The sequence below is a fragment of the Bos indicus genome, chromosome 16 (genome assembly GCF_029378745.1).
Source record: "Bos indicus isolate NIAB-ARS_2022 breed Sahiwal x Tharparkar chromosome 16, NIAB-ARS_B.indTharparkar_mat_pri_1.0, whole genome shotgun sequence".
Lineage (NCBI taxonomy): Eukaryota > Metazoa > Chordata > Mammalia > Artiodactyla > Bovidae > Bos > Bos indicus.
Window position 1 is genome coordinate 72,028,794 of NC_091775.1, and position 23,347 is coordinate 72,052,140.

General features: G+C 39.5%; 1 protein-coding gene, 1 long non-coding RNA gene and 1 pseudogene across 2 annotated transcripts in view; 1 reads left to right on the top strand and 2 right to left on the bottom strand.

Annotated features, from left to right (window-relative positions):
* PPP2R5A (protein phosphatase 2 regulatory subunit B'alpha) overlaps positions 1-21,005 on the bottom strand; it is a 71,684-nt gene extending 50,679 nt beyond the window's left edge. Inside the window, exon 1 of the mRNA XM_019976468.2 lies at positions 20,678-21,005. Coding sequence (XP_019832027.2) covers positions 20,678-20,867 — 190 coding nt within the window. The 5' untranslated portion in view covers positions 20,868-21,005. The remainder of the gene's footprint in view (positions 1-20,677) is intronic.
* Positions 14,565-14,665, bottom strand: LOC139176596 (U6 spliceosomal RNA; annotated as a pseudogene).
* A 772-nt stretch (positions 21,006-21,777) lies between the features above and the next one.
* On the top strand, positions 21,778-22,844 carry LOC109570222 (uncharacterized). Its single transcript, XR_011560931.1, has 2 exons — positions 21,778-22,540; positions 22,636-22,844. It is a non-coding gene; the product is annotated as an uncharacterized lncRNA (long non-coding RNA).
* Positions 22,845-23,347: the final 503 nt, after the last annotated feature.

Here is a 23,347-nt window from a genome sequence, read left to right on the forward strand (position 1 = left end):
ATTTAGAGTTTTCTAACCAACTCTGAATGGCATTCAGCACACACAAACACAAAAAATCTATAAATCAGTAAGATAAAGAAAATAAACCTATAGAAAGGCATGTGAAACACAAAGCACCAATAAAGAAGAAAAGATTTTTAACCACACTAGCTAAGGAGAAAAATGTAAATATATATAAACTATATATATGAGTTTATGTATGAAATGCCATATATCATTTCATACTTATTGCATAAGGTTGACAAAAAGTGTGGGCAAGACTTGTGTTTCTGGCAGACCAATCTTCCTATAGTAAACTACTAAAAACTGGACAAAATACATGAGGTAACTGTCTTCAGATGCTGGAAAACAGGTAGTACAGGACTGCTATTCCTGAGAGAAGGAAAAGAGAGTGAGTTCCACAACTGTAACAGCTCTATCTGTAACTGCAGTATAGGAAGAAACAATACAGGTTCAAAAGAGCAAAAGCCAAATAGACTGAGCTAAATAGACACTGCAGATCAAGCCTCTTGAATGGCTGGAATTTGCATGGAAAAGTACTAGAGAGAAGCTAACTATACAGAAAAGGAATTTTCTACTTTTCTATTTGTACTGAAGTAATAATAGGACATTTTTATTCTATCAATATTTATTCAGCAAATCATTTTGAATGTAAACCAACCTTAGCTTCCTGGCATAAATCCCACATAATCATGATGTATTATCTATATGCTGCTAAATTCAATTTACTTATCTTCTGTATAAGATTTTTCCATCTATGTTCATAAGGGATATTGGTCTGTAATCACCTTTTCTTGAACTGTCCTTGCCAGGGTTTTTAATTAGAACTCAGTTAAATAGATGTAAGACTTACTCAGACTTTTGTTTCTTCTTGTGTCAGTTTGAGAAAGCTGTTTGTTTATTTCAAGGGGTTTTCCCAACTCCTCTCCTCTAAGTTTTCAAATTTATTGGCATTATTATATACCTGCAAGCTATGAATTTCTAGATAATTGTAAGGTACAAATTATTACTATAAAAGAAGCTAAATCTTTTAGTCCACAGGGAGATCAACTTTTAGCAAGACAAGCTTAAAAGCTCCACAGACCTGCTCTCCAGTGAAACTGATGAAAATCATTTTAAAAATAACTTTTTAAAGCCTCTGGAAATGATCCTAAGGCGAAAAGTAAATAAGGAATCATCTATCCAAGAGCATCTATGAATATCTGAAGTGAAAAGCCAGTCTTAGTATCTGAACCAAGACAGCTTTCTCCCTTTCTCCTATCAGCTCAGCTAGGCAGAAATTCCACTCCAGGGAGGTACACCCAAGGATCCCTCTACCTCCAGCTCCCAGTCAGACAGCTTTCTTCAGGTGTGGAGCAGAATGCTGGCAGTTCTCATTCTGCCCACAGCTACCTGTTGCTGAGGTCAACTCCCAGGCCAGTGTTGTCAAGAAGGGTAGAAGTCCTTCTCCTACCTGAGTAGAAGTCCGATCTTCTACCCAACCTCGATCCATGGGACAAAGACTCTACTCTTGGTGCAGAACCACTGAAAACACTGGGGCTCCAATTACCTTAGTCCTGGACTGTAAGGTTGTGGTTCCATACTGGAAGATGAAAGCCAAGAAAATCTCAGACGCCTGCCCCCTCTCCACCTCATATTCAGCTCCTAAAATGGGTTGTTCCTCAGAGAGAAGCATGCCATTTTCCCCACTCCCAGCTCCAGAGCTCTGGCTCACAAGATTTTGCCTGGGGAAGGGGGAGAAACAAGCCATAAATCGGCTGTTTTGTCTCTTCCCAAAGGAACTGGCTTCATTTTCAACAGAGCATGAAAAGTTCAAGCTAAAATTTAAGCTGAATCTCTCAAGACAGTGGCAGTTGTGGTAAAAGGTAATAGAGAGATCTGTAGATTCAATGAGGATATAAGGCTAAACTCTATGCTGGAGAGTTTCCAAGACAATACCAGATAAAGGAGCAGCTTAGAGGAGCCCTCCTGGTGTCAGAACAAATACCCAACATTAACATCAAGAACTATTCCTTCAAAGGAGCCTGAATTTGATTGGATTGCTGAACAATGATGCTCCACTGCATTGTTGAAAACAAGACAGCAGTTAGCTGAAAGTCACTGGAATTTAAAGTTAGGCTGTGGTCAGGAAAAGACAAAAAGTCCTCGCTCAGTTGGTCAAGAATCCACCTGCAATGCAGGAAGATCTGCTGGGGGATAGACTACCTACTCCAGTATTATTGGGCTTCCCTTGTGGCTCAGCTGGCAAAGAATCTGCCTGCAATGTGGGAGACCTGGGTTGGATCCCTGGGTTGGGAAGATCACCTGGAGAAAGGAAAGGTTCCCTACTCCAGTATTCTGGCCTGGAGAATTCGTGTATAGTCCGGAGTTGCAAACAGTCCAACAGACTGAGCAACTTTCACTTTCACTTTCTTTTCCTGTCACAACTACTGCCATTTCCCTGGAGAAGGAAATGGCAACCCACTCCAGTATTCTTGCTTGGGAAATTTCATGAACAGAGGAGCCTGGCAGACTACGGTCCATGGGGTCACAAAGAGTCGGACACGACTGAGCATGCCAAAAAAAAGGGGGGGCCATAATTGTATGCTTCCATTCATGCAAAATGTTTAGAATAGGGAAATCTGTAGAAACAGAACATAGATAAGTGATTGCTTAGTGTAGGGATGGCAGGGATGAAGGGATAATGGAGGTAATAAAGAGTATAACATTTCTTCTTGAGATAATGAAAACGTTCTAAATTGACTATAGTGATAGTAGCACTTATCTGTGAATATACCAAAAGCCGCTGAATTATATACTTTAAAAGATTAACTTTATGGTACATAAATCATATCTAAATAAAGATGTTTAAAAAATTTAATCCAGTCCTGATCTCTAAAATACTTTTATGTCAAATACCTAAGATATTATTCAAAGATAGTAAAAGTTTAAAGATAAATTACAGTTTAAAGATCATATACACATAATAATCACATAAACTTCATTCCACCATAAATGTATATGTTTACAACAGATGCTTAGAATATTCCTGTTTTGTCTTTATGTTGCCTATACTAATCTAGCATACTAAATTAGAAATTTTCATGGAACATGTAAATGAAAATTAAAAACCATCATGTAACAGTTAATAATAAGAACACAGGCAAAACATTCTCTGACATAGATAAAGAGAAATACTGTATGACATTCCTTATACGTAGAATCTAAAAAGAAATGATACAGTTGAACTTATAGAACAGAGAGAGACTATAGACTTGGAGAATGAACTTATGGTTGCTGGAGGGATGGGATAGTAAGGGAGTTTGGGAAGGACAAGTACACACTGCTACATTTAAAATGTATAATCAGCAAAGACCTACATTATGTATAGTACATGGAACTCTGCTCAACATTATGCGGCAGCCTGGATGGGAGGGGAGTTTGGGGGAAAATGGATACATACTAAGTATGGCTGAGTTCCTTCCTTGTTCACTTGCAACTACCACAGCACTCTTTGTTAACCAGCTACATACCACAATACAAAATAAAAAGTTTTAAAAAAATTCTCTGACAGAAATTTTACTGGGGCTTCCCTGGTGGCTCAAACTGTAAAGAATCTACCTGTAATGCAGGAGACTGGGGTTTGATCCCTGGGTTGGGAAGATCCCCTGGAGAAAGAAATGGCAATCCACTCCAGTATTCTTGCCTGGAGAATTCCATGGACAAAGGAGCCTAGCAGGCTACAGTCTACAGGATCGCAAAGAGTCAGACACAACTGAGCGACTAATTTTCTTTTCTTTTCTGACAGAAAAAATATCAGCGATTGGTCAGTCTCCCAAAGCAACCGAAATAAAAGCAAAAACAAACAGGACCTAATCAAGCTTATAAGCTTTTGCACAGCAAAGGAAACCATAAACAAAATGAAAAGACTGCCCATGGAGTGGGAGAAAATATTTGCAAATGATGCAACCAACAAAGGCTTAATTTCCAAAATAAACAAATATTAAACCAACAGCTTCTACAATTCAGTAACAAACAAACAACCCAATTGGAAAATGGGCAGAAGACCTAAACAGACTTTTCCCCAAAGACATACGGATGGCCTAAAGGCGCATGAAAAGAAGCTCCTCATCACTAGTTATTAGAGAAATGCAAATCAAAACTACAATGAGGTACCACCTCACACAGGCCAGAATGGCCATTATCAAAAAGTCTACAAGTACTTCCCTGGTGGCTCAGATGGTAAAGCATCTGTCTACAATACGAGAGACCCGGGTTCGAGCCCTGGGTTGGGACGATCCCCTGGAGAAGGAAATGGTAATACACTCCAGTACTAGTGCCTGGAAAATCCCATGGACAGAGGAGCCTGGTAGGCTACAGTCTATGGGGTCGCAAAGAGTCGGACACGACTAAGCGACTTCACTTTTCACTTTTACATTGTTGATGGGAATGTAAGTTGTGCAGCTGCTATGGAAAACAGTATGGAGTTTCCTCAAAAAACTAGAACTGCCATATGATCCAGCAATCTCCCTGTTGGGTACATACCCAGACAAAACTATAATTTGAAAACATACGTGCACACCTATGTTCATAGCAGCATTATTTACAATAGCCAAGACATAGAAACAATCAAAATGCCCATCAACAGATGAATGGGTAAAGAAACTGTAGTATTTTATATATACACACACATGCACGCACACACCAACACACAAACAATGGACTATTATTCAGCCATAAAAAAGAATGAAATAATGTCATTTGAAGCAACATGCACCTAGAGATTATTATAATAAATGAAATACATTAGAAAGAGAAAGACAAGTATCATATGATACCACTCACATGTGGAATCTAGAATATGACACAAATGACATATTAAATGCAACAGGCTACAGATATAGAGAACAGACTTGCAGTTGCCAAGGGGAAGAGGAGAGTGTGGAGGGGAAGGATTGGGAGTTTGATATTAGCAGATGCAAACTATTATATATAGGATGGATAAACTACAAGGTCATATTTTATAGCACAGAGAACTATAATCAATATTCTGATAAACCATAATCAGTTTCAGTTCAGCCGCTCAGCTGAGTCTGACTCTTTGCGACCCCATGGAATGCAGCACGCCAGGCTTCCCTGTCCTTCACCAACTCCCGGAGTTTACTCAAACTCATGTCCATCGAGTCAGTGATGCCATCCAACCATCTCATCCTCAGTCATTCCCTTCTTCTCCCGTCTTCAATCTTTCCCAGCATCAGGGTCTTTCCTAGTGAGTCAGTTCTTTGCATCAGGTGGCCAAAGTATTGCAGTTTCAGCTTCAGCATCAGTCCTTCCAATGAATATTCAGGATTGATTTCCTTTAGGATAGACTGGTTGGATCTCCTTGCAGTCCAAGGGATTCTCAAGAGTCTTCTCCAACACCACAGTTCAAAAGCATCAATTCTTCAACACTCAGCTTTCTTTATAGTCCAACTCTCACATCTATACATGACTACTGGAAAAACCATAGCCTTGACTAGACGGACCTCTTTTGGCAAAGCAATATCTCTGCTTTTTAATATGCTGTCTAGGTTGACCACAGCCCATAATATTAATGATAATATATAATATTATCCATAATATTAAACCATAATATTAAAGTTAATATATACATATACATAACTAAATCACTTTGCCACGCAGCAGAAATTAACACATTACAAATAAACTATACTTCAGTAACATTTTTTAAAAAGAAATGATAATAATAGTTTATTAATATGGCCATGTTTTAATAAGGCTGGTTTTAAGAACAGTACACTGAATAAAATAATTACATTCAGAACAGTAATATAACTTGGAGTTTTCCCTTGTCATATGGTTTTATTGGTACTATCTTAAATGAATATTATCAGAAAATCTAGTCTACATTCATTTCTTTCAAGACCTCAAATACTGAGAACATTGAAATCTTAAAATATTCATTATCATAAAATCTTCCTCTTCTTGTTCATTTTCATAAAAGTTAATGTGATAAACTTCATAGCGATAACTAAATTATTTCAAGTTGTTCATTATTTTACATCTAAGAACAGTTTGAAGGTCTAGGTATCAGAAGTCATAATAGAAGTAACAGTTTTATAGGTATAATTTTTCTTAAAAGAAAAAAGGTAACATATTCCCAATTACTGCTGCTCACATATTTGAAATCTAAAGTAGGCGCTCATATAAGCTTCATGCTACAAATTATAGAACAAGCACCGTATCATAGCAACCCAGCAATACCACTACAGTGACACGCTGAGGATGCAATCCAAGATTCTAATTTAAGAAACTGGCACAGAATATAGGACATGTAGCTTTTTTTGGCAATACCCCTAGAACATTAATAACTAGGAGTCTAAAATCAGCTTTTATTTGAAACTTTAGAGGATCAAGCTATTACAAAGTAACAACGGAAATGTTTATTAACAAATGATTCATAGCACTGTAACTAAATATGACTTAAGGATCTATGATTTCCTTAAAATTGAAAATGCTGGGAAAACTGTAGATATCACATTTTAGGAATCTGAATATATGCACCCTACCAGTCTGATAATGCATTCTAATATACAACTGTATATACCATTTTAAGAAAACCCCTAGAACACTATCTTAAACTTTAAAGAACATAAATATTAACATGTCTTACTCAACTACTGTTCAAATATGAGTATGTCCAGAACTACTAAAGAAGGGTTAAAGTAACTGCTCAATCTTTATCTCAAAAAATTCACTATGTTTTGTTTTTTTTTAATTAAAAAACCACTTTAAAGTAGATAAGAACAAGAAATGAAGATAAGCTAGTGGGGCATGTTACGTGGATTTCTTGGAATGTAGAACCTTGAGAAGCATAATACTGAAAAACAGGCTCCCAGGAGAATAAATGGAATATCTCTATCAATCTGCTTAATTTGATTATAAAGCCTACTGTTCATTAAATACAGTAAAGGTTTTTAGAAGCACTCTTGTTGATGAAAGTGAAAGAGGAGAGTGAAAAAGTTGGCTTAAAGCTCAACATTCAGAAAACTAAGATTATGGTATCCAGTCCCATCACTTCATGGCAAATAGATGGGGTAACAGTGGCAACAGTGGCTGACTTTATTTTTGGGGGCTCCAAAATCACTGCAGATGGTGACTGCAGCTGTGAAATTAAAAGACGCTTACTCCTTGGAAGGAAAGTTATGACCAACCTAGACATCGTATTAAAAAGCAGAGACATTACTTTGTCAACAAAGGTCCATCTGGTCAAGACTATGGTTTTTCCAATGGTCATGTATGGATGTGAGAGTTGGACTATAAAGAAATAAAGAAAGCTGAGCACCGAAGAATTGAAGTTGAAGAGTACCTTGGACTGCAAGGAGATTCAACCAGTCCATCCTAAAGGAGATCAGTCCTGGATGTTCATTGGAAGGACTGATATTGAAGCTGAAACTCCAATACTTTGGCCACCTGATGCAAAGAGCTGACTCATTGGAAAAGACCCTGATGCTGGGAAAGATTGAGGGCAGGAGGAAAAGGGGACGACAGAGGATGAGATGGTTAGATGGCATCACCAACTCAATTGGCATGGGTTTGGGTGGACTCCAGGAGTTGGTGATGGACCGGGAGGCCTGGCATGCTGTGGTTCATGGGGTGGCAAAGAGTCGGACACGACTGAGTGACTGAACTGAACTGTTTCATTTGGGGCCTTTGGGGAACAAGAAGTATTAAGCGTTTTTATAGATGGTTCTGATAGCTGTGATGAGTTTTGTCTTTTAGCTAACCCTACCTGCACCCCCTAAGAAACACCTGCTATTGTGTTAAGAAAAAGGATTACCTACTTTAACAAGGTTGTTGAGATTTCTAGAGCAAGGCCTATGATAGTCCACAAAATACCCTACCCACTCCTCTCCTCTATCTGACCAGAGATGGGCTTCAGGGTGGTGGTGGTGCAATTCAAGGACCTTGAAATTATATATAAAATACTGTATGTATTTTCTGAGATGATGATGGATTCCTTTAGATTTTCTAAGAGATCCATGTATAATCTCCCTAAAATAAAGTACCACTACTCTTAGAAATTATTTTCTCTCCTTTTATGGATAACATAATGAACTTTCAAAATCAAGGTTTAAAATTATTTGACTCAGCATTTCCAAAAATAATATAGTCAGAAACAATTCTAAATTGATTTCATTTTTTGTTTAAGAAATGCGCTATTTATAATATTTTATTAAAGTCAAAGTAATGAATTATAGAACAGCATACATTATTACATGATCTCACTAATGGGAAAATCTAAGAAGATGCTCAAAATTTTAGAAGTTTCTTCTGGCTGGGGATTTTTACTTTCTATCTTTTAAGATTCTCTTTTGGCTTGTTTTTTAAGAGTGAGTCTGTAAGTTTATACAAAAATAATAAAGCCATTATACAAGAAATAGGGAAGTTAAGAATATGACATTTCTTACTGCATGGTCTTTAAATGAGTTTATTTTAGAAAACCATGAAAACTGAGATTACTTATGACTCATTGCAAGTATTGTATCCTAAAATAGTCATTCTTATTCCACAGAAGAAACTACTTTTCTAGATTTTTTTTTAAAGCAGTTCTCAAAATATTAAAATACGTCATGTGTAAGCTTACCCAGGTGGTACAAATTAAAAACAGAATTATCAAACTATATGAAGTACCAAAATCAGTGCCTAGGTATCTGGTAGGTATGTAAAAGCTGGGTTATTTTTTTAACCTCTCTTACATGAATCATAGAAATTTCCTATGAAGAAAATACAACTGTGAAAATTAAATGCACCTTAAAAATATTTCATTGTTACATTTGCTACTTTATTTCCACTTCTGATTCAAATTTAGTCTGGGAGCACAAATGTATGTAGATAACTACTTAAGGAGATGACATATTGTCTAATTTCAGTTTTGGGGGGGAATTTAGCAGGAGAATAGTAACAGTCAAGTCATAAGATGAATTGGCCCAGTTGACTTTTACTATACTTAAGCCTCAGTTATCTGGCTCCAATTTATTTTCCTTCCTTGAATTGGGAAATAATGATTAGAAAGTACAATGTAACGTGGCCACAGTTAAAAAATTTTTTTTCAAAAACTATTTGTACATAGCACGTGTAGCGGGGAACAGAGAGGAAAAAATAAGTGGACCGAATTTAATCAGTTTGTGATATCCCATAACAATTCCATAATTCCTCAAAGCTGCTAATTACAGATTATAACTTTTAACTGAGTAGAGATACCAAATTATAAATCTAGCTGACACAAATGTGCTAACTGATTTAAAAGTTCACTGCATCTTGCTTCTCAGTACTCATTCATAAAACAGATACTCTTCTTCAATTTCTTCTACAGGGAAATTTTATGTTACTTAAAAAATGGAAGAACTGTGCCAAAAGGAAGACCTGCAAAGAAGATCAACAAAGCATTTTTATACCAGGAGAATTTAAGACATAAAGATCTTTTTTTTTTTTTTTGGTCATTAAAATATTTCTTTTCTTCTTCTTTTTTTTTAAATTTTATTTTATTTTTAAACTTTACATAATTGTATTAGTTTTAAGACATAAAGATCTTTTGCTTTACAGGGTCTTGGAAAAACCTATGTTCAATACTGGCCTACCTGCCCAGGTCCTATAACAAATCAGTATCTTTCTTGTAAGGCTCTCAACTATTTCTCCTTTGCACTGTTAGAACACAAAGTGCTAAAAATAAAAAATAAAGTGCTAATTTTGCTTTACTGCAGATAATACATATCTTCAGTTTCATATTAAAGAGGAGGAATTAACTGAGAAGATGAAGTTATAAATGACTTGCACAAGAATATAACCTATATGTTTTGGTTTCTTCATCAACAAAATGCTCAATTTGGAGCTGTATGTAAACTATCACTCAATTATAAATCATTATAAAATTGTAAATTATTGCATGGCACAAAATGGTGTTTTTCTTTAAATCAATTTAATAGCATTTGCTTCATTACTTTACTTAATAAATATTAAAACCAAGCACTGAATGCCTGAATACTGGGAAGGAAGTTATGGATCTTAAGTCCTAAAGTATTTAACTTCTAGTCTAAAGGCAGAAAACAGTCAATTAAGTGGCTTACCCTATTCATGCACCTGTCCCAACATATTTTGTGATCACCTCACACATATATCAAGGATATCTTACCACTATATGATGTCTTATACAGACACTGCACTCAATGGGGCTAGATAATCCCATTTTGGCCAAAAGATATAGTGGTCAGCATCTCAAACTACCAACATTTTCTAATAAACAATCTCAACATCTTTTAATTCATGTTTAGAAGTTACAGAAATTACCAATGGGCACTCTGTGATTCACACATCCAAAAGTCTATTTGATATTTATACCCAGGTTTCCGAAAGACATCTCAAACTTAGAATGTCTCAATTATAACCCTGAATTTTCCCTCTTTATTGGTTCTTTTTCTAACGTATTCCTTCTCAGTGGTGGTAGACCTATGCACTCAGCTAGCGATCCAAGCTAAAACACCTGGGAAATATCTCTGACTCCTACACCTTTGTCTGTCCATCTCCTCCATACAATTCATCAACAGGTCCCAGCTTAGCTGTACTTTGAACACATCTCTTTTTCTCCATCTTTATTGCTACCATCCAGACCTAGCCATATCATTTCCCATCTAGCCTTTTAAAACAAACTCTTGACTGGTCCTCCTCCTAAAAATCTAGTTCTGCTACAATCCATTCTCCACCCAGCAGCTCGAGTGATACTTTTTTTAATTGTCAAGCTTCTTGAAAGAGATGTCCATACTTACTGACTTGGCTCTCCATTTCCATTCACTCCCCACCTTAGAGAACTCTGGTTTCAAGATCATCAACCCTCTGAAATACATCTCGAAGTCACCAGTGTTGCCTGAAGACTACCAAAACTGAAGCTTCTCAGTTCTTAAATATTGGACCTGTCAGCAGCTCTTCTGACTGCTACTAGCCCCACCTCACCCCTACTTAAAAACACATTTTCTTCCTTTGACCACCTTGTCCCTACTCTCTCCTGTCCCTACTCTCTCCTATCTTCCACTCAAGCTGTTGCTCCTTTTCCTCTGATCATCATCTAAATGATGATATTCTTTGCCCTTTTCTTGTTCTATACATTTCCAGTAGGCAGTTGCTTCTATTTGCATCTCTTCAAGAATCATCTTTAAAGTTTCTAAATGCTGATTCCTAGCGCAGCTCTTTCTACTTAGCTCCAGACCCAAATATCTAATGTCCTACTTGACTCTTCACTTCTATTTCCACAGGTAGTTCAACCCATCCCACGTGTAGAACCACTATCTTCTCCCACATCTGATCTACTCTTTTTCCCTTTCAGTAAACTGCTATCATACATCTAGTTGCCCAAGTCAGCAATGTATCATCATTGATTTTTCCTTCTTTCCAAGTCCCTGCTGTGATATCACTCACTCCCACTTAGACAAGGAGACCATTACCTCTTGTTTGTATTACTGTGCCAGCATTAACCAGGATTTTTCATTCTCATCTCCCAAAACATTCTTCACACTACTGTCAGGAATAACTGCAGGACATAGCATCAAAGCTGTTACCTAGACCCTAAATGTTGCTCCAATCTCTTCTCTAGCCAGTTCCCTATTGTAATATTCTTTATCACAGTCACAGGCTTCCCTGGTGGCTCAGGTGGTAAAGAACCCACCTGCAATGCAGGAGACCAGGGTTCAATCCCTGGGTGGGGAAGATCCCCTGGAGGAGGGCATGGCAACCCCCTTCAGTATTCTTGCCTGGAGAATCCCATGGCTACAGCCCATGGGCATGCAAAGAGATGAAGCAAATGACAGCCACTTATTTACCCTAACGATGGCCACGTTGTCCTTGGCAGGCCTCTTAGAACTCACCTGTCTTGGTCTAACATGTCTAGCCTTGCAGGTCTCAGCTTACCTGTCACTTTCTCCAGGGAGATTTCCCTGATCTTTCTCCTCACACACAAAGTTGAGTTGGGTCCCTCACACACTCCCCTAGGCTTTTACTGCTTACTCTTATCACAACACTTGTCGCTAATTGAAACCACCAGTTTACATGTCTAGATGTACCCCACCAGACCACAAGCTCCTAAAGACATTTCAAAAGAAAAAGCATTTATCATTTTATTACCTTTACTGAGTAAAATTTTAACCTCTACAATGGTTCACCTAAAATTTAAGCACTATGAACATCAAAGACAAAAATATTTCTGTACTAGATTTTGAAAGCAAAGCATATTTCCAGTTTCACAGCAGGCAAACAAAATATTTTTCCTCTGGCTAATTAAAAGAATGGTACTACAAGTGAAAAAAAAAAGCATATATTCCTATAGAAGTTATATTTTATTTTACTCATGACTTCAACCAGAGAAGGCAATGGCACCCCACTCCAGTACTTTGCCTGGAAAATCCCACGGACGGAGGGGCCTGGTTGGCTGCAGTCCACGGGGTCTTGAAGAGACACGACTGAGCGACTTCACTTTCACTTTTCACTTTCATGCATTGGAGAAGGAAATGGCAACCCACTCCAGTGTTTTTGCCTGGAGAATCCTAGGGATGGGGTAGCCTGGTGGCTGCCATCTATGGGGTCACACAGAGTCGGACACGACTGAAGTGACTTAGCAACAGCAGCAGCATGACTTCAACAAATGTTTATCTTTAGAAAAGTCTGTTTGGAAAATTGTTTTCAAGACACCCCTCTTTGCTAAATCAAAATTCAGAGCTTATGACAAAAACTGTCTCATCATTTTTACTTTATAAATGTAAAGGCACTGGATTAACCATGAGTTCAAACAATCATCTCCTGATAATAATTATAATTCTAGAACATCCTTTATCAGTGAGTGTGAATCAAAGGCAAAGACCAATCAAACAGAGAAAATGTATCATTTCTGAAGCTAGAGTTAATATTTTATACTCCTTTACTACAAGTTAAGTCCAGTCTTTAAAAAATTCTGGTTTCATACAGCTAACATTTTTTTAGTTATTGTCTGTGCAGTTTACTCACTAACTAAGCAGATTCTGAGGGAGCATCTAAGAGCTTAAAAACCCTATACTTTTTCTCCCTACCTTAAAGAAGGCTTTTCTGGTGAGAAAATAAGATATTTATTTTGTGTGTGTGCGTGTGTTTTTAGTCACTCAGTCGTGTCCAAGTCTTGTGACCCCCATGCACTGTCGCTCGCCAGGCTCCTCTGTCCATGGGGAATTCTCCAGGCAAGAATATTGGAGGGGGTTGACATGCCCTCCTCCAGGAGATCTTCCCAACCCAGGGATCGAACCCAGGTCTCCTGCATAGGTTTTGGTTTTTTTTTTTTAAGAACAGTGAAACTCTTTCCCAATGAAAGGTAAACCAGAATGACTCCTGAGGTCCCATTCAGCACTGGAAGGCTCAACTAGATACAACAGCGCAGTAAGGGAACTATAAATGCAATTAGCATCAGCATTCCAGTAGGAGGAGTGAGTTCCCAAGGAATCCCTTGCCTTCAGTATCCAAGTTAGAAATAGGTTCTTTGGATTTTATAATGTGAACCTATGATACGCAGCAAACTACCAGAAAATCCTAATAGGTTTCTTTAAGAAATATGGATCAAAACTGCAGGATTTCTAAAATCCACGATTACTCACACAAAAACCCACATGAATAAATTTCTTCAGGGAAGAGTTGAAAAACATATACATAAAAAGTGGTCTGAAACTGCTTATTAGTGAATATCCTGCTCAGACAAGTACAGCTTATTTCACGTAAACGTAGCCTGTCGTGTAAAATTCTTTTGGTACATCACGTGGGTTACCTGTTACATAATAATGCACTACAAGTAATTATATATTTAAAATCTGTTCCTTTCATCTCCTTCAAGGTCCTTATAAATAAAGACTGAACCTTAAATTTAGAAATTACTGGAAATTAGTTATTTCAGTTTATCTGAAATACAGCTGTCCACATCTGGACGTCAACACAGTATTACTTTTCCACACAGATCTTACACAATACCTTCCCTAGCAATAATGTTACATGTCACACCAGTCACTGGCAAAGCCCCAAATACAGGAGCAAGCAATCATCTGTCTCAAAACTATATCTCCTATTTACCATGGTATTAAAAACCCAAAATTAATTTACTTTAAAAAACCCTGAATAAAGGTGTAAAGGGAGGGCTAACAGGTAATTTCTTAATCAAAACAGTGACTGTCTACATGATCACACTTGTTATGCACATAACACTGTATTTTGGTCCTATAACAGGATATGAAAACACAGGTGACTTCTGCTTTCACAAAAATCTTACCATCTCATTCTGCAAAGAGGAGTACATAACGACTGAAACTGACTCAAAACAACAAATCAACAAATACGGGTGTTGTTCAAACTGGCTGGCAGAAAGGCCAACGACAAGAGACGGTTATAAAATGTAAATGGCCCCAGGTCATTGCTGCCCTACCTTCAGTTAAAGACTATGGTCAAGATTTAGAGGATAGATGTGAAAACCCTCTGAAGAAAAAATTTCTTTCTCTCTCCCCCAGCCCCAAATGCTCTGTTTATTCTGCAAAATTCTGAAATGCTTCACAAATATGTGTCATCCTTGTGCAGAAGCCATGCTAATCTTCTATAGTTCCAATTTTAGTATATGTGCTGCCAAGGCAACCACAAGAAAAACATTACTTGATGCTAAATAAATATAAGGCGTTACCAAAAACACAGTTATGATCAACAATATCTCATTTGTTCAACACCTAATAGTCAATTTATACAGTAGTTATATTAGTTCTAAGTCTTCAAGAGGTGGAACAATGCTGTGAACATACAGCAAATAGTTTTACATTCCAGATTGGTTGGGATTATGTTACCCTGGATAATGGGATTAAAACTAGGCAAACTGCTTTCTTATGTTCTCACTTCTGCTTGACAGCTCAGCCACAGCTCCAAAAATTACAGAAAAAAAAACAAACCTGATCACCTTGTATCAAAGGATAACAGTGGAGTTTTAATTACGCGAACTACAACAAAATACAAAAGATCACGTCTAAAACTCCAGAATCCAACAGCATTCTCGCTCTTCAGGAAAGTACCTGATTAGCCATAGGGGGCAGCAAAGTTAAGAGTGAAAAGTAAATAGCAGCAGGTGAAGTAAGGGCAGGAAATGTTAACAGGCTGGGTAATGAGCCATGAGAATCTAGAGAAAAGGACAAAGTCTCAATTAATGAATTAAATCAATAGATAATGTCAAACCAGTGATTCTCAACCCTGGCTGCACATTAGAATCATTCTGGGAGCTTTCAAAAATACAAATGCCTGCAACCTACATTAGACCAATTTATTTAGAGTCACTTGAGGGTAAGACCCAGGCACTGATGTTTTTTAAAACTAAGGGCACAGCCAGGGTTGACAACCCTGCTAAACACATACAAATAAAAATAAGCTAGTCTCCATCCCCGACTTTTTACAATTTTTAAAAAGTTAAAATTCAAAGAATATTCAAAAATCTATTATTTTCCAAATGTATCATTTTTGTTGATAAACCTGTCTTTGTCATCCAAAGTCTTTAACTCACTAAAGACTAATTCATCTTTAAGACTGTATCAAGGGAAAATACTATTCTTACAAGTAAAAATGATTAACTGAAGTTTAGAAGGGTTAACCAACTAGCCCAAAGTGATTGTGACTCATCAATAATGCAGGAAGACAATTTCAGTCTATTTACAGGATAGTACTCTGTCCCAGTGATCATACTATTTTACTGAAACACATTTAACTTGAGTCTTACTTTACAGGCACTTCATAAAAGGATCCAAAGTTCAATTAAGAATCAGAGGAGGTAATAAAACTGGGGGAAAAAGAAGTCTGACCCTAAACAGGAATTCTGAAAATGTTAAATTAAGACTTAAATGGAAAAGTTTTTCCTTCATGTGAAGGCCAACAATGACACTATATTAATTTCTCTAGAGGTATATCCTGAAAGTTTTTAAAAATTAAAATATAAGTTGACTAGAAGAAATATGGTATTATTAATACTGCCAGAAGATAGCTGTAAAATGACTAAAACGTTATATATTCCTTTGTAAACACACTTTTAACATATTCAGGGGAATTTCAACTCTCCTTTAATGCTATCCCAATTACTAAAATGGGTTTTGGGTTTAGATGAATGAAATTAACTTTGGGGGAAAAAATCTATAAACCTTAAAAGTTGAGTGAGTAGTGTTCCTCACCAGCACAAAAAAAGTCACTGGTTAAGGAAATTTCAAATCACGTCAGTATTCTTGTACCAGATACCCAAAAGACCACATCAGTTCAGTTGCTCAGTCATGTCCGACTCTTTGTGACTACATATATCACGAAAAACAAACAAAAAAAAAGTGTTCCCTAAAGACAAGGGAACACTTCAAATGAACACCACTATTACAAGCCTCAATACCTCCAGGAGGACCCAACTTCTAAGAATATAACAACCAAGAAACTGAGGAAATTTGGGAAATTCTTTACCTCATCTTAAGGGGACTTTAATCTCAACGCCAGTTTCATTCTGTTCTTTGCCATTTACGGTCTGTCTCCTATGAGAGACGCACACCTATATAATTCTACTAGTTAATTCAATTTCTTTGCTTGATTAAAAAAAACTTCTAACTATAGCATTCAACATTTAAAAAGTCACTCTACCCTATTTCCATATCCACACTTATGCTGATGTTTCACCTCAGTGCACATAGATCATATCTGAGATCTGATTATAAATAATTTATACTTTACACTAGCAAAGTTTTACTATTTATGTGAACCCTTCATTTAAAAAATACTTTTAATTTGGATTTTCAAATATCAAAGAGAATGGGAACTAATATTCTTTGTCTATTTTTAGGCACCAATTACATTATTTCACATAAGCCCCACAATCCTAGGGAGATAGAAGGTTTTATCCCCATTTTACAGATAAGGATAGTAACTCAGAAAGATTAAACTTTTACCTTTGACCCAGGGCTGACCCCAATGACCCAACTCGATTATCATCCTGCTCAAATGTTCATAAAGCAAGTTAACAGCAAATATACTCTAATCATTTAACCTGGGTACCAGTGTCAACTGCCACCCAGAGAAATAATCACAGGCCTGAAACTAAGCTCTCTAAGTCTCAACGTCACATCTGGGAATAATATTGGTCTTGCACAGAGTTGCTGGGATGACACAATGATATGCAATTTTTGTAAAAATACAGGGTAGTGGATTCTCACACAACATTACCTCAGTAGGTGCGAAAAAGAAACAGATACCCGGGATTAGGTATTACACAACTTTCTGGGCTGTTTCACTTATTTCAATTATGATCGATATTGTTCTTATAATTTTAAAATGTAAAGAAAAGTATAAAATAATTTATAAATGCCGTTATATAACTGTATAACATCTATTATTCTACCAAACCAATTCTTTCAGAGACACAAAACAGGTCAAACAGACAGAAAAACTTCCCATTAACAGGTTATTTTTTTTTTTAAGTTATAAGTTTCCTAACTGTTGGTTACTAGAAGAAAAGTTTAAAGTAGAAAAATTAAGTACAATACTAATGTAAATATAAATACAGAGAAATGATTGATAGACTGTCCCTACTTTTATTTTCTCATACTTAGTCAGAAGACCGTACAGAACTAACGTAACAAATTTCAAGCGTTTTGGAAAAAAAATTGTTTTTAAGCTATACAAGGCAGATTGAGGGCCTATATAACAGTTTCTCATTTTTAAAAACTCATTTTAACAAGGCTTGTTTTTAAAATACTTTCTCCAATAAAACATTATTTTCTCTGAACATTTTTACCATTAAAATTCTGCAACCCACTTACTTATTCTGCACAAATAAACTTCTTTAGATGAAAAAGTGGGATTATTTTGTTAATCTTTACCCACAGTATGCTTTGAGGAAAACAGCTGGCACCTTTCCAGCTCAGATCCATGTGGACAAAGTGTAACATAAGCAGGTTGGTATAAACACTGAAAAGATCTTGGATGCCCACAGATATCTGAATCACTCCACTGTAAGATGGCATTTCAGAGCAGGAAGAAAAATTCTCTTTCATACACATATTACAGGGCTTTCCACTGGTTTTTGTTAAGGCCACAAATGGAAAAAACTACTACTGACAGAAAAAGCACACAACATGTGGTATCAAGGACACTGCCAAAGTTCTAAGTGAAGCAACTGAATTTTTAAAAAGCCACTTTTCAAGCATTTTGGCATCGGGAGTAAAAGTCATTTTTCCTAATAGTGGGTAATCTAAGTAAGAATCTTATTCCTCAATTAAATTTACATAAATTTATCCTGAATACATAAACTTCCTTATAAAGAGTACTATATTTTCATGTGAAAAACATAGATTAAATCTAAAATTTAGATTTTTTTTCTCTACTAGTGAGCAAAATATTATAAATAAAACATTTAATGGCACCTTCAACTTGTCGAACTATATACACCATACAACTTAGATGATTACTGACTGTATATTTTTGCTAGGCTTTTAAAAGCAAAATATATTAAAGTTGCATCTCCTGGCTTGAAGTAACTATCAATGTATGTTTAATATTCAATTACTTTTATTAAATATAAATAAATATTATATATAAAAGGACAATATAAGATAAACTTATGTGCAAAGCAGAAATAGAGATACAGATGTAGAGAACAAACGTATGGACACCAAGCAGGGAAGAGGGTGGTGGGATGAACTGGGAGATTGGGAATGACATATGTGCACTACTATGTATAAAATAAATAGATAATGAGAACCCACAGGGAATTCTACTTAGTACTTTGTGGTGATCTAAATGGGAAGGAAATCTAAAAAACAGATGATATATGTAGAACTGATTCACTTTATTGTACAGTAGAAACTAACACAATATTGTAAAGCAACTATACTCTAATAAAAATTGATAAAAAATGAAAAAGACAATATAAAGAACCACAATATCTCATTGAAAAGCAAAGACATATGAAAGAAAGACACTAACACTAGCACCAAACCTTCAAACTGCAAAAATAATTTGCCAATTTAATGGGGAAAAAACCCAATAATGTAAAAATAACTACAATGTTTTAGTTAAGTTTAAAATTTTAAATTCATGAATAGCAGTTCAATGTCCTAACAAGTAAGATAATATTGTTTTATAGCTATGACATCACTCAAGAATTAAAGTCTTGGCAACATCTACCATTCGTGGTCTACTGTAGGCTATGATGCCTATGTCTGAACAATTTTTGTATACTAAAGAGCAAATGAAAAACGCAGTACTACAGGCTACTCATCTTAAATAAAACTTTCTTTCAAAAGCCAGTGTGATTCTGGTGGTGGGATGCTTAGAAGAACCCCAAGAAGCAGGATAGTAGTGTAGGATGTGAATGGGGCTCCAAAGTTACTGCAGGTCAACTGTGATTTGATCTGGGGTTTTCTTTAGACTCCTGGCCAAACTAAGACTGGATTCCTAGGCCTAAAGACAAATCAGAACCAGGCTGGCCTTGAACCGGATGCTGGAGCTCTTTGAAATTGATCGAAAAACCTCCTGAACATTATCTATTTCGGTACAGAAACTTTCATTTCCTGATCTTGCAAAACAGATGATCTAGATTTCTATCAGGTTTCTTTTGTAGAAAAAAAAAAAAAAATCAAATGTTTAGGACCATTATCATCTTGTTCCATGACAATGCTTATCTCATAAAAAGCAAAGACGTTAAAATTATAAAATTAAAAGGTAGTAATCCACACACAAAAAATAAACTAGAACGTCAGGAACCAATTTTTTTTTTTTTTTCAATCCTCTAAACCTAGTGGGAAAAGTAAGTGAGCCAGAAAGGAGTGCCAAGTTCTCTTGTAAGGCGTTAGGCACGGACACCAATTTGAATTACTGTACAAACCTACAGAGTCCCTGGAATCACTGCTTGGCGAACTAAGTTCCCGTTTCATTGCAAATATTCAGACAATATTTTAAATCTTTCCATTCTTTGGGCTAAAGAGTAACATTTAAATCTAATGACCCAGTAAGTAAGACACTACCCTGGTCAGATTTTTAGGCTTTTTCTTTATAAATCAATCTAAAGGCAGGTAACTCTTAACCGGTGTACGCATTAGGATTTCTGGCCCTAAGACTCTTTGGAAAGATCAAAGGGAAGTAAAAGTTATAATGTGCGCAAAGACGCTTTATAATTGGAAAAGCAAAAGATTAACTAAGAGAGGCCGAAAAGAGGAGGCAGGTCTCAGAAAAGTGAAGGTCGGAACGTAAGACAGGTTGTTACAACAAGATGGGGAAGGGCAAGACTCGAAGAAGAAGACTGAAATAAGAAAAAGTCTACCCCTCCAGACTCAGGAGGAGAGTTGCAATCCCAAGGGCAGGAACCCGAGCGCGCAGGTGGGGAGGGAGGGGTGCTGGCCTCCTCCAAGAAGGGAAGAGTTAAAGTGAACCCAGATAAGTGAAGGGGGAGAAAAAGCAAGACTCTTTTAACATCAAACCTGTCTGAATCATAAAGACGGTGGGAGGACGCCAAGGAAAGTTGGGGAACGCGAGCCCCAGGTGGGCAGAAGGAACCCCCCACCCCCGCGCCCGAGAAAGCAAAGGCTCCGGCGACGCCGAGGAGAACCCGCGCGTTCTTCCCCGGGCTGCGCCCTCGGAGGTTACCTACCTTTGAGTTGGGGCAAGGGGTGCAGCTCTGGCTGGCTGCACTGGCTGCGGAACTGCGACGAGCCCTGCGAGCGCTTCTGCCTCTGCGCCTTGCGCACCGATTTCCGGGTGAAGCCGTCCACTTTCTCGGCGGCCGAGATGGCGGCGCTGGCAGCCCCCGCCGGCGGCGGCGGCGGCGACGACGACGACATCTCCGCGGCCCTGGCGCTTGGCAGCTCCCGCTGCGGCTTGCACGGAACGGGCAGCGCCAGGAGGAGGAGGCGGGGGAGAGGCGCCGAGGAGCTCGCGCCCCTCCGCCCCGTGCCCCCAGCCGCACCGCCCTCCTGCTCCCGGGCGCCCGCCGAGCTCTCTTCTCGCCGCCCGCCGACGCCTCACGGCCACATCTCAGGGCCGGAGGTTCCCGGTCCCCGCCGCTCGGCGAGCTCCCCGGGGCTGGCGGGGGCGGAGAGGGGGTGGTGTGTGAAGAAGTTGTTGACTCCCGAGTTCCGAGGGCGGGTGGACAGGAGCCCGAAGTTCAGACAACTGAGGCGAGGGCGCGATGGTGCGGACGTCGAACGCGCCTCTCGTCCCTGACGGCCCGGGTCCCCGGGCGGCCGGCCCGCCAGCACCTCAGTGGCCACTGCCAGGGCAGCCCGCCCTGTCTCGAGCCTCCTCCCGAGGCGCTGCCATCGCTGGGACCCTCCGAGCCGCTGTCTCCACCGCCGGCACTCTTCCCTGTCAGCGCCGACCCCTCATCTCCCGGGGCGGTGACCCGCCGCCCCGGCCCTGGGCACGCGCGCGCGCGCGCGCATACACACACACACACAAACTCGCTCCTCGAAGCGCCCAGCGGTCCGGACCCCCTCCCCCACGCGCCCTTCCGCCGCCCACAGAGAACCCCTGGCGAGCGGCCGCTACAACTTGAGAAGGTGCTGGGAGAGGCGAGGGGCGGGCAGCGGGAGGGGGAGTCCAAGTGCGTGTGCGCGCGCGCGTTGGGGGCGCGCGGCCCGGGGGCGGGGCCTCGCGGGGGATGGGGAGGGAGGAGATTGACTGACAACTTCCGCGGGGTCCGGCCAGCCTCTCGGAAGCTCGGTAAGGAGTTGCGGGGTGGGGGGTGGGAAAGCATGCCAGCTCCCTCAGCCAATCGCAGGGCGAAGCGGTCCAACGGGCTGAGGCGTGGCCTCCTGCAAGGTCTTATCAAATTGGGAGGTTGGGCGGAGGGAGGGGGCGTGGTTACGTGACGGACCTCGGCCACAGCCAATCGTAAGTCTTTAACGGAGTGCCCCTCTCACGTCACAACCGCGTAACTCGAAGGCTTGAGGGGCAGTGAGCGTATGTGCACGCCTGCGCGACAGCTCAAGACTATGGGTTCGTGGACAGCCTATGAGGAGACCGGGAAACTAGACGAGGGAGTTTAGAGAGCAAAAGAGAAGACCCGTACCCTTTCCTCCTCTCTCAGCTAGCCAATAAGGAGCTGAAGCGACTGGTGGGGAGTCGCTTCAGCAACTGGAGGGCTGGAGCGAGAAGGCGTGCCAAGTGTTACGTCACTGGGAAGGGGTGGAGCAACAAGCCGTGTGATTGATGGCTGAAGTCGCCCCGCGGAGGAAGGCGAGGAAATGAGCTTGTCCAATGGGAGCGAGATGCTGGACTCTTGGGCGGGCTTTGGAGCCTCTCTGGCCCTAAGCCGCGCACTTGGAAGTTACTCCGGGAGTTGGTGATGGACAGGGAGGCCTGGCGTGCTGCGATTTATGGGGTCGCAAGGACTTGGACACGACTGAGCGACTGAACTGAACTGAACTGGAAGTTACCGGATAAATTTACAGTTCTCTGAAGGTTCTGGCAACGCGTTCCTGAGAGCTGTTTTACCGCGAGTTCGGACTGTCTGGTGCCTTCTACTTGAAAGCCTTTCCCAAATCCACATCCTCCAAGAAGAGGTTTCTCATTCCCAATTTAACATCCTATTAATTTTCCCTTTTTCAGCTGGAGACCTTGAACTGCTTCCACAGGACGAGTATGAATTCGCTGATCAGAAGTTTGTAGATTTGAGGACTGGCCGTTTACTCTTACTAGAATCTCTTACAGGTTCCATTCAGATTTTAAACTTCTTAAAGACCGGAAATGCTGGTCATCTTAGTTTTTTGTCTGGTGCTTTCTGTATAATGATGCCTAATAAAAATAAGTAAACTGCACAGCTTGTCTTGTCTTTGGCTTCAGTCAGTCAGTCAGTTCGGTCGCTCAGTCGTGTCCGACTCTTTGCGACCCCATGAATCGCAGCATGCCAGGCCTCCCTGTTCATCACCAACTCCCAGAGTTCACTCAAACTCACGTCCATCCAGTCAGTGATGCCATCCAGCCATCTCATCCTCTGTCGTCCCCTTCTCTTCCTGCCCCCAATCCCTCCCAGCATCAGAGTCTTTTCCAATGAGTCAGCTCTTCGCATGAGGTGGCCAAAGTACTGGAGTTTCAGCTTTAGCATCATTCCTTCCAAAGAAATCCCAGGACTGATCTCCTTCAGAATGGACTAGTTGGATCTCCTTGCAGTCCAAGGGATTCTCAAGAGTCTTCTCCAACACCACAGTTCAAAAGCATCAATTCTTCAGCGCTCAGCTTTCTTCACAGTCCAACTCTCACATCCATACGTCACTGGAAAAACCATAGCCTTGACTAGGCGGACCTTTGTTGGCAAAGAAAT